Genomic DNA, 14188 nt, shown 5'->3' with positions numbered 1-14188 from the left:
CCTGATATCACTTTCAAAGTGACATTTTGCTGTTTCCTCGTTTTCAGCAGCATCTGTCAGGAGAGGTAATTTATATACTGGGAGCGTTCTCTCACTATGCTGTTTTTTTTTAAAATGCTGAGTTTGACCAAGTGGTCTGTAGCATCTGTGCTAGCTGTAGTTTGCACTTTTTGGTTTCATGATGCATAATTTCACTAATGAACTGGAGAATGTGAAGGTCAAGGTAATGCAGGTGGGCAGGTTCTCATTTCTTCCCTTACTGTACTGGACCAAACAAACTCAGTCTTATCTTGCAGCCAGAGCAAACCATTAACCCAGAAATTCATTGAATAAACATTTTGCTTTACCATGTAAGATGTGTATTTGTATTTAAAGTGATTTGCAGCAACAAAGTGACCGGAAGTGTTGGACACACCTTCATATTTCTCTAAACAGTGCCATTTGCACACTGTTGACTTGCGTCACACAAATAATACTCGTACAGTTGAATAAAATTTGGGTTGAGCAAAATTTGGTGTAAGCAATACTGACATAAAATATTATAAAATTAATGTTTCATATTAATGTTTTTAATGTTTACATTTAGTCAATATTTAATTTATCTTAAATATATTAAAATGTTTAGAATATTTAATAAATGTTTTTATATAAATATATTAGTTTAATAAATATGAATTAATATTTACTAAATATTATATATTAACACTATATTTTATATTTTTGTCAGAATTACAGTATTGACATTTCTGTCCATCATGTTGGATTTTTTTTTTTTTTTTTTTTTTTCTCAGTGATCTCACCACAATGCATTCTGGGATTCCATAATCTGCAAAGGATGCATCATGTGATGCTGCTTTAGAATTTGACCATAGCACACTTTCGATGCCTAAAATGCTACTAGGATTTGAATACTTTAGACAGACCCTTTTTCAAGAGAAAGAAAAATGAAAAAATGCTATATTTATATGCTCAGCTATCCATCATTGAATATTCATGATTTCATTCTTTACCTGATGATCTGATGTTTCAGATGTGAAGTAAATTAACATTACAAATGGATGTACAAGACAGTAACTGATGTTCATAAATACGTTTCCTACATTAAAAAATTCACACACCATAATAACTGAACTGAACAAAAAGGTGAATGTAGAAGAAAGCAAACACTAGTTTTTACTACAAGACAGTGACAGCTGAAATCTTTGACCAGTTCTGGCAGGTGCTCTAGTCTTTATTGTACACGTTTAGTTTCTTTTCTTTTTCTGTCCTGACTAAATATGTCTGTCTGTATTTCTCTTCCTCCTCCACAGAGTATCGGGAAAGGCTCCCTGTGGTGCATAGACCCAGAATACAGACAGAATCTCATCCAGGCGCTGAAGAAGACACCTTATCATCCTTATTCCCAGGTGTTCACCACGCCTCCCACCTCTCCTCAGGCATATCAAAGGTAGGCAACCGGCCCACTAGACACATCGATCTTTAAACCTCACCAAATATCTCTCTCCATCTCTGTGTTGCGCGCTTGTCCCTGTTGGTATCGGTTCGCAGCGGAACCCACGGGCAGCGGCGGCTGCGAGCTGAGCGGAGCTGTCAGATCGAGACCTGGCGTTGGGTTCCGAGAGGCTCCCTCACCGCTCCATTTCATTTTGATCCTAACAGGTCTGCGTGCTCCCAGCCACTCGTCTGTGCAAGACAAAATAATTGCTTTACTGTAAAACTCGAACTGGCATATCATCCTTAACAAAGGATATGGAACAAATGGCCGCCCATTTGTTCCATATCCTTTGTTAAGGTTGATAGCTCAAGCTCAGTGGCTAGAAAGGGAAAATAGAGATGGATGTTTTTAAAGAGATTGAATTAAACCGGACAGCTCTAGTAAGAGAGATCGGCTGGGGGTGGGTTTCAGGTGTTGCTCAAGCATGGCGAGATGATTAAGGAATGAGGCGGTGAAGAGAGCCGCGCTCAGATGTTTTTTGGATAGGGTTTGTCACGACGGCCTGCATTTCTCCGATCAGCAGTAAGTGCATGCTACAAGCACATTGCTGCCTCATCAAGGCAGAAATCTCACAGCTCGACAAACAAATGCTGAATAAGGTAATTTCTTTTTTCTTTTTTTAAAAAAAGACTTTTCCCCCAAAACGCATGTGTGCAGGAGGTGAAATTGCACTGTTTGCCAAACTGTGCCACAGAACACTGAGTAAAAATCTTCACATACCTGATGAGAAACTTTTTGAGAGGATTGACAATTGGTTTTGAAAGATTTTTCAAAGCTTTTGCACATGGCAAATCAGTCTTCTTAAATAAGAATATATATATATATATATATATACATACATACAGTGCTCAGTGCAAATGAGTACACCCCCTTTGAAAAGTAACATTTTAAACAATATCTCAATGAACACAAAAACAATTTCCAAAATGTTGCCAAGACTAAGTTTTATATACATCTGTTTAACTTATAACATGAAAGTAAGGTTAATAATATAACTTAGAGAGCAAAATTTTCAGTTTTACTCAAATTAGGGTGATGCAAAAATGAGTACACCCCACTGAAATCGACTAAACGAGTGTATTACCTGCATCTGATACAGCATTCATTCTTCAGGTCGATGTCTATAATATTATATCCATTATAAAACATCAGTTTGAATGTCCGCTGGGAAAAGTGCCTTCGTCCTTTTAAAAGTTGAAGGGATTTCCCACAGCATTAAAACAACTTCCTTGTTCTGACTCACTCATAAAGAGAGTCTTTGCCGCCATCTAATGTTGTAATAATGTAACTTTCACTGATACTATTGACGGACCCTTTCTCAATACCAAATAGGGCGTATTATTTATATAAAAAATTTATTGAACAACAATATTTAAATTAACAACAATAGCCATTATAAAAGACATAAACACAAGCAAAAAATAAATGATAATAATAATAAAAAAACACAAGCAAACAATTTAGTCAAACGTACAAAAGTAGTGCTCTAGTACAGGATTTAAGTTAAATATACCCTAAATATAAAGTTAATGATATTTTTAGCCACTATCTACATAATAGCCAGCGGCAAATCCCCGAAGCACTAGCCGAGATTAAGCTGTTCTCTGCGGGTACACGAGCACTGAATGGCTGCTGACGGCCTGGAGCTCGCATCTGCAAAAGCATCAAAACAAATAGTAAAATAGGTGCTATGATTAAATATAAGTCACATATTTCAGGTCTAAACAACTACATTCTCACCTAAAAAAATACAGAAACTACAGTTTGTGGTACAAATGAAGTATTTATAAAAAATATGGTGGATTTGCTCGGCCGCCATGACAGTCGCTTCAAGCAACAGTGAAAAGGTAGGAGTGCCGTTATCACTAGAATATCGCACCGCTCTCAGCCAATCAGATTCGAGAACCAGAAAGAACCAACCCGATCTCACGGCAATTCGTACGTATTTTACGACCTCACTCATACGAATTCATAAGTTTTTTTGCTAAATCGTACGTATATTACGTGTTGACAAATTCGTATGAATTCATACGAATTACCTACCCCAAACCCTTTCCCTAAACCTACCCGTCACTGGGGTTTAGACAAATCGTACAAATTCGTACGAGTGAGGTCGTATGAATTCATACGAATTAGCCACCTCGTAAAATACGAACGAATTGGTCGTGAGATAGCGTTGGAAAGAACTGTTGTATAAAAAAAAAAAAAAAAAAAAAAAACATATTTTAAGATTAAAAATGTATTTTTTTTGCTCCTTTAAGTACAAGTTTAATCCTAATATCAGTTTTGTAATATATTTTGGCATTGGAAAGTTTAAATTTTTTTTTTTTTTTTTTTCTTGCTTAAGCCAGACTGTTTACTGACATACATTGAGCAAATATTTTAAATATATTTTGGCCAGAAAAAATGTTGTTTTGCCATATGGGTATATCAAGACATTTTCAGCATTTCAGAGCTTAGAACCAGCCTAAAAGAAATGGAATTCTGTTGTGTGTTTCGCTATAATTTTTTTTTTACTGTGTTTGTGCCGTTACCTAATACGCATAATTTCTTTAGTGAATCAGGTGCTAAAACAGCGCAGACAGGCGCAGTTCATTCTCAGTGAATTCCCCTTCTGTATTGAGTGTTTCACTGATAATGTTGTGTGGGAACAGCACTAGTCTGGTTATTAGCACCAGGTGTTCAAGACTCGAAGGCCCTGTGGGAAGAGGAGATCACAGAGGACGGTCCCTCTAGCTTACACCTCTTCAAAACAACAGCCTATAACAACCTCTAAATGCTATTTTCAAAGATACACTCTTAAAAATAAACTTTCCAATTAGAGCCAGAAAAGGTTTTACAGCCTAATGCCATAGGAAAACCTTTTTAAGGTCCAGAAAAGAAGTTTTAAATCTCTAGATTTTGGTAAGTGCTGCTTTAAAAATCCCAGGAGAGTTTTTCTTTTTCTGTTTTAACAGATGATACCGATATACAGATCTGAACTTTATAATGTAACATTAAGAACTTTTTTAATCCAAAGAGCCATGCGGCCAACTCAAGAGTCTGATGAATCTGATGCGATGTTTACTTGCAGTGTAAATTGGGTGCTTAAAAACGAACGGAAGAGGCAAGCCTTTCAGCATTTGCCTTTTTAGCAAATCAGTTACTCTTATTGACCGAACTTTACCTTATCTAATTAATATTCATAAGTTGCTGAGGTTTATAATATGTGCCGCCCTCTCATTTCAGATTGTTCTGACGGCCCCGGTGTGAGGTGTGTGTGTAAGGTAGCAGAGATAGCACTGTAGTGTTAGGCACACACAGGCTTGGCTTCCTCTCTCTCTCAGGCCAGATGGTGGATCTGCGTGTAGCAGTGTGTAATAAAGTGTTTATCTAGCCACTGAGGCTCCCAGGAAGCCGAATGAAGCTTTTTATAGCATTCCTAAGGTTCACACGAATCAGCTGAGTCATAGACTGACACACTCCTCTTTTCTGCTAATTTTTTTTAACGCACCACTCTTTCATCTTTGCTTTTTTTGTAATCACATCAATACCGTAGAGATTATTAGATCATGCGAGTAAGCTAGGGGCTTCGGCTCTATTTTATCCGCACGCTGGTCAGGTAGACAGATGGGATGAATGCATGGTCTATTCTGGTGATGTCATCAGTACCTGTAGATGGGTATGTGTGTGGAGTGGGACCGAGGCAGACACCCTGCCAAAAAAAAAAAAAAAAAAAAAACTTGCAATTTCAATGGGGCCCACAGCAACAAACTGGATACCCCAGCTGTGACCCTTGGGAAGGGGGGCAGAAGATCATGGAAAACATGAATTTTTGGACATCATTTTTGAAGTAGAATAGTTTTGTTTACTATGTAGACATTCTCTAAAGTTCACAACTCAAAGCTTCTGTTCAGTTTTAATTGAATTTTATTATAATCAAGCAGCAAACAGGATGCAGAATTGCAATAGAAATGTTTCTTGAGCAGCAAATCAGCATATTAGAATAAAATTACATTTTGAAATATAAAATGGAAAAAAGTTTCACAACATTACTGTTTATTAAAGAACAAATATAAGAAAAAAATCTTACCGACCACAATTTGCACAGTAGTGTACAATAACTGTAACTCGCTATAAAGTCATGAAAAGTTTAAAAAGCCTAAAATTTTGAAGGTTTATAGGTCATATGGAATATATTTCATCATATTTAACTTTTTGTGGATGAGAATGAAAGAACACTTTCCCACAAATGAATCAATATAAATGCAAAACATAGAAGTCTGAAAGACTTACAGCAGCAAAAACATTTTGTCTGCATCATGGCTGGTTTATACAGAAACTGCAAGAAATTCCATGTTTTCATTGTTGTCGTGTTGTGCAGGGTTAGGACGTGGCGTAAAGTTCAGAGACGGTGGAAAATGGCTGTATTTGATGTAAGAAACCTTTACGAACATTATAGGTGGACTTAAAAGGATAGTTCACCCAAAAATGACTAAACTGTAGTCACTAAATTACTAAACTATAATCACTGGCTTCTGGTAACGGCCGTATGCAAGTCGAGTTCCAGCAGAAGAGTGACCTCCGACCCAACGCGTGACGTAGGATGTAGGAGTAGCGTAAGCTTAGGTGAGAGTAGATGCCTTTCGCAGTTCAAACAAATAGGGCTGGGCAACAAACTCAAGCTCCTCTTCTCTTATATTGAGATCCTCCGACATTTCTCTTTACAAATTTTTGTTTTAGACTTCTAATTTGTGACCGGTGTTTTGTTTTGCTCTATACTCTGTGCTTCCGCGTTCGTCGGTGTGTCATACGTCAGGTCAGAGGTCACTCTTCTGCTGGATCTAGACTCGTGTACGGCCATTACTAGAACTGATTATAGTTTTAGATATGGACATTTTTCTCACAAAAACCCATCACTTTGCTTCAGAAGGCAATTATAAACCCACTAGATCCGTATGGATTACTTTTATGATGGAAGGATGTGCTTTTTGGAGCTTCAAAAACTCAGGCGCCATTCACTCCAATTACAAAGCTGGGAAGAGGCAGAATATTTTTTTAATATAACTCCGATTGTGTTCGGCTGAAAGAAGAAAGTCAAATACACCTAGGATGGCTTGAGGGTGAGAAAATAATGGGATAATTTTCATTTTTAGGTGAACTATCCCTTTAAGGAAAAAAAAATAATGGACGTGTCCCCTTTAAGAGGCTGTGTAACATGGGCTCAGGTAGACGAACATTCCTTAACATGCTCAGAGAATTTGAGAGACACAACGAGAGCGCAGGAGGAACAGCTGGGCCTCGGAGTTCACCAATGCATGTTTGCCCTTGCGAGGTTATTAGCGTGATGGTCGTCATAGCAACAGGAACGCCTCCATGGTAACACAGAGCTGAGACAGGTGCAGTTGCATCACAGGGTTATTTGTTGCCTGGCAAAAGGACAGGCCATTAGCGCTCGAGAAATACACTATCGCCCTGGAAACACGCAACTCTCCATGGCAACCGCGGATGGCTTGGAGCCTATTTTAGGGTTTTCTATACCTGCATTTGTCTGTCTTCATAAAAATTCGGGGATGCGTGAATTATTGGAGATGACAACTGGAGGTCCAGTTGCTTTAGGAGATTAATTTTAAATGGGACTGTGAATTTGAAGAAGCCCTGAAAGAAAGCGAGGGGGAAGAGAAAAAAAAAAAAAAAACGCTGAATGCACTGAGACTGACGTAGTTCTCATTTTTAATAGTTGTCACTTCAGCCCGTGGGTAAAAATGCATTACTAAGAAAACAAATTCAATGTACAAGCTCATGCAAAGCCCCAGTTCGGTATTGTCTTGTTTAGCTTCTTTCTCTCCCAGACTTCCAGGCTTGTTTGCGTGCCTCTGCCCCCACCCTTCCTGCCTTCAAGTCTTCTCAGTAACACTAAATGACAAGATCGCCCACTTTTCCACGCTTACTCTAATGGCCGGTGCCGTGTAAATGATGGGGCTTCCATATCTGGCAGAAACTCTCAGTGTGTGCTCAGAACTCCTCTGCCTATAAAATTAAGAGATATATTAGCTTTTCGGCAGCTCAGACTGATGAACCTTCCAATGGAACATGTCACATGTCTCTTTGATTAACGTAGGCCAGAGAAGAACATGCTTTGTGGAGAGAAGGTTTAGGGGCGGTTGAGGCATTTTGAGGGTTTAGGAATGAGTTAGTATTTCTTTAATTTATTTAGCATGCACAAACATCTTATTTAGTTTCTCTTAGATCTTTTTTTGTGTGTGTCTTTTTAGGTGATTTAGAGAAACAAAAAGAAGGTTGTAGAAGATTGTGGCTTTTTTGGGTGGTGGTAAGCAGTCATTGGAAGCGCATCTGTGGAGATTTATTGTCTTTGAGGTATTTTTGTTCTTTTGGAGGTTTGTCAACAGCCTGCCTTTTTCCTGTTAAAAGTCTGTGGAAAATATTCCGTCTGGTTCCATGAGCTGTATTTTTTTGAGCTCTAAAACCACTTCCCTCCAGCTTCTGATTTAGTTGTTTGTACAGTTGAATCCCTTATTGTAAATACACTTTCTTTGAGTTTCGCCATTATACTCTTAAAAATAAAGGTTCTAAAAGTGGGTTTTTGTAGCAATGCAATAGAAGAACGGATTTGGGTTCCATTATAAAGAACCCTTTGTGCAATGGAAAGGTTCCATTGGCATTAAAGGTTCTTCATGGAAACATTGATGCCAATTAAAAAAAAAAACTTTATTTTTAAGAGTATACAGGGGTGTAGTCAAAATAAGTTATAATTATGCTCATATTATTATGCAACATGTTTTCATGTTTCAAGGAATTCTTCTGCTTTTAGGAAACCTGCAAGATACTGCTCCGAAATTCCTTCCACTAATTGTGTGCGGTGTTCACAACCCTCTAGCCCTGAAAAGGCCTTCATTGTGAGCCTTGAGCCCGGGCAAGAGCCGCTTCAGATTTCACAGGAACAAAAGTTAAAATCCTCAAGGCGAGAAGTAACCTACAGGGGAGAACTGGTGCTGGCACCAATTAGACTTTAGATTAGTTAAAGAGGATTGCGATTGTAGGGGTAAAAGGAAAATGTAGTGGGCGATAGGATTTGAAACGAGATTATAGAATCAAGCGAAAGGAGGTAAGCTTTGTTTAAAAATGAATAACCCAGGCCTGCTCTTGATGGAGATGGAGAAAGCGGCTGTTCCTTGAAAGGTGTGAGTGTTTGCATTAACAGAGCAAACAGACAGAGCGCACCGGATTAAAAATAGATGGAAAATATACCCAGCAAGACTCCAGCCGGTGGCACATGTGTTTTACATTCAAACATCCACCAAGGGCAAAAGAGTGCCCTTCCTTATTGATGTTAACATTTTTGAAAATGCTCCGACTCTAGAGCCCTGAAGAAACAGGTTTTGGCTCTCATAACTGGCGTTAACATTTCATTAAAAAGCATTTCAGCTGAAGGAGTGAGCCACGTTCCCACAGAGCAGGTTCAAAGAGGTTCCGCAGGAGCCGGTTGGGGTTGTTTCCGCTTAGATTACTGGGATATGCATATGCAGGGTGAGGTAGTGGCTCTATGAGGCCCTGTACCCTGATGTAACCCTTCCCCCTCCACCCCTCAAGTGCTGTTATACAACAGGTTTTAAATAGATTTTTTACATGTTTTGGAGAAAATGAGTGGTGCTTGCCCATGCAAAACTTTCTGGCACAATGCTAGGACACAGCTCAACTGTAAGGTTGGCCCCGCTGTGTAAGAGAATTTCAGCCCAGTTGATGGAAATGTCACTTGCCCTATTTGGTCAGCGCTATATCTTTTTAAGTTTTATGTATATAAAATATATATTTTATATTATGTTTTACTATATTCTATTTTATTATACTTATATTTTATTTGTATTTTATATTGCAAATTATTTTTTTTTTTTATTTTTTTATGCATTTTATTTTGAAATTATTTTACTTATTATACTTTAAATATAATACAGAACACATTTACAAAATGCGTTTACAATTAAATGCATAAGTAAATTTACAATTAAATGCAAAAACTTTTTTATTTTAGAGCAAGTAAAAAAATGTGGTGAAAGGCAAGTAGAAATCTGAACTAGTGGTATGACCGGGCACGCAGAAATAATGCTTACAGTTGATACCTTTTGGGTAATTTCCACGGCGTTGTTATGGTGTTCTGGGTGGTTTATAGGTGGTTTCTTACTGTCCCAAAAAGAGCACACCCCAATGTCTTATATTGTACTCTATCGTCTACCAGGAGATCAGAATGCTTAGACATTGTAGTAGCACACCTCTTCTCAACAAGGTGTATGATTTTAATCATTGGCCCTGTCCCAAATGGCACACTTCATATGCACTTTTGGTCTTGTGGACTTACATGCACTCTAAAAAATATTGCGTTGGCTCTACAAAAAAATGAATGCAACAGTTTGCATGAATTTTTTTGAGTTATCAAGACAATTTCATTACATTACTACAACTTAATTTTTAGAAAAAAAAGCCAATTAACGCAGAAATTTGAGATTAAATTATAAGCAATGTTAAGTTGATGTTAATGATCAACATTATGTCAACAGAACTCAACAAAATAATGTTTGCAACTTAAAAGGTTTAATTAAAATAATACATTTTTAACTTGCAACCATGCATTTATTTAAGTTGTGGAAACAGGTCACCTGAATTATTTTTTAGAGTGTGTCTAGCGGTAAGTCCATGAGAGTACGGTGTCCATTTGTTATTTTAGGCTTTTAGAAAGGTGCTTGCGAGCGCCCCTCTTTGCAGTCTATATGTGCCCTCGATGCGCACCTTTGCTGAGCCCGCACTGGTGCGAGATTGGCAGCAGACTTCTTCCCGACAGTCAAAGCGTCATTACGTCACAAAAGTGCAGACTCGTAGGAAGACCGCAAGTGTTTAAGGTGCCATTTGGGACAGGGCCATTCATGTCTGTAGCACAAATGGTTTCCAAGTCAAAAACGCGTTCACACAGAACGCGTTTTTCTATTCCAATGCACTACTTTCCCATTGTTTTTCTATGTAAACACACGCTTGACGGACACGCATGACCGTTACACTCGCGTCTAGCATCTTTTGCAGCGCCTCGCACATGAGTGCCACGTTTTTAAGACGCCGTGTCAAGTTAAAAGAATTTCAACTTCTACACGCAGCGCCTCTCATCAATGTCAGTTCCAAAACAGTGGACCAATCGGAAGAACTTGGAGGCGGGGCAAGCGTTGCAAGCTTCTGTTTTTATTTGACGGCAACATGGCGGAGGAGGCGCTCATTATTATTATTTTTTTTTTCTCCATGTCAAAACTTGTATCTATCAATTCAGCTGTTTGCCTATTTCTATTATTTCCGTTATTGTCTTTATTGCATCACGTCTCAAAAACGCATCTCGAGACCCTCGCGTTCTACGCTGCACTTTTTTTAAAACCATTCCTGAGCGCTGCGTCTCGCGTTTTTAGATGCAAAGATGCGTTCTGTGTGAATGGCCCCTTAGGGTTAGGAGGAGTTTGTTCAAATCATTAACACTAAGTATGAGCAACAGTAATGGTTCCTTTATTCAAGAACAAGAGCTGCTATTGATACAAGGCTATACCAGTCCTCATGGGCTCAGATTCCATCACCAGCTGTTTGATTGTTCACTCCTTTGAATGTGTTAAATTTTACTGGTGAAACCATGGGCCAAATAATTGCAGCAGGAGATCTCATTTCTTTTTATTATGTTCAGAGAGTGGAGGGCACATAATAACATATAAATAACGTAATATCATAAAAGCTTTCTCGCTTTTTTTTTTTTTTTTTTTTTTTGGCTTGGTTCTTACAGCTGATTAAAAAAGGACCTGGGTCGTCTATCATGAGGCATGCTGTGTCCATGGCAACACATACCATAGCTGTAACCCAATACAAAGCACATGTGCATTAGGAGTATAAACACTGGTCTTGACTGCTAAAGAGATGGAAGGAGAAACCAAAAGAGGGAGACATGGCATGGTGAACCCAGCCCCGCAGGGATCTGGCCCCTTCATACTTCAGCCAAAAGTCTCTTTGTGCCTGTGTCAGCAGCATGGTGCATGAATACCTTCTGGTTGTGCTACGCCTAACTGTTTAAATCAACAAAAGAGCTTGGTCTCATTTATTTGAAGCCTAGTATTGCTATGTTTTGTGTATGTTTACTGTACTTTAGGCACTGTGCACTTTGTTTTAGTCTTAAACATTAAGCATAAATGTATGTGGTAGTTTTCTACAGCCAGACTTTTGACTTTCGGCATAAATAAAATAAAATAAATTATACCAAAATTATACCATTACTCATTACACTTCAGAGGCTGTTGCAAGACATAATTATTCATCTTCTTTTTATTTAGTTCATTTTTAAATTTATAATAGGGGTGAATTCAGGTTTAATTGGGACATTTTTTCCCAGTCTCACTGGCAAAAAAGTGTCCCAATCAACCTTAATTCACCCTACATATTTGATTTTTATTTATATGTAATATTTATTGTTTGTTGTTTATAATTTATTTAAACATTTTAGAAACACAAAATCATTACAAAAGAAAAAAAAGCTAAAGTAACAAAATAATACAAATATAATAATAATAACAATAGTGAAACAAAAAATATTACTTTTTTTAATATATTCATTCATAATCAATACATTGAATAGCATAGTTATATTAAGTATTATAAAATATAATAATTGTAAGAATTTTTAAAGAAAATCACCCTGCACTTCAGCTGCTCATCATATTTTCTGTCCAATCAAAAGCTCTGTAGAATCTAAAGTGTCCTACCCCCTATTATGAATATACGCTGAAGCTGAGACTAAAATCGGTCACTTGTTCACACATTTACTATTTTCTACATGGTGAATGGCACTTAGTGCACTAAATAGGGAATATGGAACAATTCAGACAGTGTAAATATGTTTTCCATTGGAGCGAATGAAGCCTGGTTTCACGTTACTGTCATGCGAACCGCCGTAGCGTGCACAGTCTGCTCCGGTTCAGAGACACGATAGCACAGAGCGGATCATATGCAGGAGTCGGCGCAGACCACAAAACATATCGGACCATTTAAATTCTACACAGAATGCTGTATTTTAAAGCAATATGAAGATGATTAGGAGGAGAAATGGTTAGAGATTAGGAGGAAACTGTGGCTCAACGACTCTGGCCGAGCTGTGATATAAACGAAACGCTATTGGCTGTTTTAAAAAGGGAAGGAGCTGTTCAATATGTCCCGCCCTGTCTTCCTGTTTCAATGGAAATTACGTCAAGACATTGAATAATGCTGCGCGTTTCAAGGCACTTGAGTGGGCCTTTAAGAGATGGTACTCTCTTTTTTTTTCTTTCCCCCATTTAGGGGATAAATGAATCAGAACTGGTGGATCCTGTACATTAGTAATGACTGCATGCTGTACTCAGGTGTAAGGTTAGTGGAAAAATCTCAAAGTTGAAAGTTAGAGATGTTTCAGTTGCTAGGCGACTAGTATGCTAATGAAGATGTTCGTCTCAAGCTGTGTCTGAGCTGTGCTGAGATATGTTTTAATCACTCTCAACGGGGAAAAAAGAGGGGAAAAAAATCAAACACATTCTGATGGAACACTGTAATTAATGGATCCGTAAAGAAATAGAGAGGTTCCATTACTTCTCACACTAAATTATCCTCAACTGTCAGGGCAGATACCTGAAGTCTGACAGCCCTGCTTAGATTAGCAAATGTGAAGTGGCAGTGCTGTGTTTATTTGCTTTGGCACGTGGCCTCTCGGTGCTCAGAGATGCCACGCACCGTAGAGCGCTCCTTCATCGGAAGAGGTCCAGAGCCAAAACAGCCCCGTCAAACCCGCAAGCTCGGGCTTTTAAATACACCATGTAGACAAATGTGCTCAAAGCCCTGTGCCACCTCTGTTTGTTCTAATTCTCAATTAGTTAATATACTCTAAGAAGATTAAGAAGGGGAAGATGACAGAGCCAATGTCTGCACATACTGAATCTACAGGGAGGCAGAAAGTGGATCGAGGGCTAAATTGAAGATTAGACTGCTCCTGATTAGATTTGTAAAGCTCACGGTGAGCACTGAGAGAGATGGAGGAGGAATCGTACACCAGCAGATAATTGATAGTAACTGAGCATTTAATCCATGGGAAAAAAATATTTTGTAACCTTTGAAGCGAAAAATATTTAGATCAGAAGGAATTGTCAGAAAACAGAGATGCTGTTAAACCGTTTCTAAACTCTGTGGGACCTGCTAAATGCAAAACCATGCTCAAATACTTCACATATCCCAAACAAAAAGGTCGGGAAATTCAAATTTGCTGTCACAAATGATCAATGTTTGGGATGAGAACAGTATGAAGCATGAAAAATCATGGTTCAGGGAAAAAGATTGCATTAGAGAAGATGAAAAAGATAAAGAGAAAATTCATGACTGAATTTGGGAACTTTGATCATTTTTGCACTTATATCTTTCACAAACGTCCTCAAGTAGTACATTTGATCAACATATATTACTTGTTACAGGTTTTTATACTGTTGTATCACTTGTAATTTATCTTTTATTTATTTATATTATTTGTTTATAATTATTTTTATGTATTATATTATATAAATATTACATTATATGTATATTTTTAATAATCAACAGATGAATAAATGTAATAGAATGTTTTGTAATGAAATTAATTCATTGCTCAATTATACTATATTATACTAT

At 37.8% G+C, this 14188-nt stretch overlaps 1 protein-coding gene across 6 annotated transcripts in view; it reads left to right on the top strand.

The window, feature by feature from the left end:
- Positions 1-14188, top strand: part of foxn3 (forkhead box N3) — a 106597-nt gene that overhangs the window by 55321 nt on the left and 37088 nt on the right. For all 6 annotated transcript variants that reach the window (XM_051869249.1, XM_051869250.1, XM_051869251.1 and 3 more), the window contains exon 3: positions 1311-1447. In XM_051869249.1, the coding sequence (XP_051725209.1) occupies positions 1311-1447 (137 nt within the window). The remainder of the gene's footprint in view (positions 1-1310; positions 1448-14188) is intronic.

The sequence above is a fragment of the Ctenopharyngodon idella genome, chromosome 17, assembly GCF_019924925.1.
Source record: "Ctenopharyngodon idella isolate HZGC_01 chromosome 17, HZGC01, whole genome shotgun sequence".
Lineage (NCBI taxonomy): Eukaryota > Metazoa > Chordata > Actinopteri > Cypriniformes > Xenocyprididae > Ctenopharyngodon > Ctenopharyngodon idella.
Note: the sequence above shows the minus strand (reverse complement) of the source record. Positions and strands in the feature narration are given on the sequence as shown.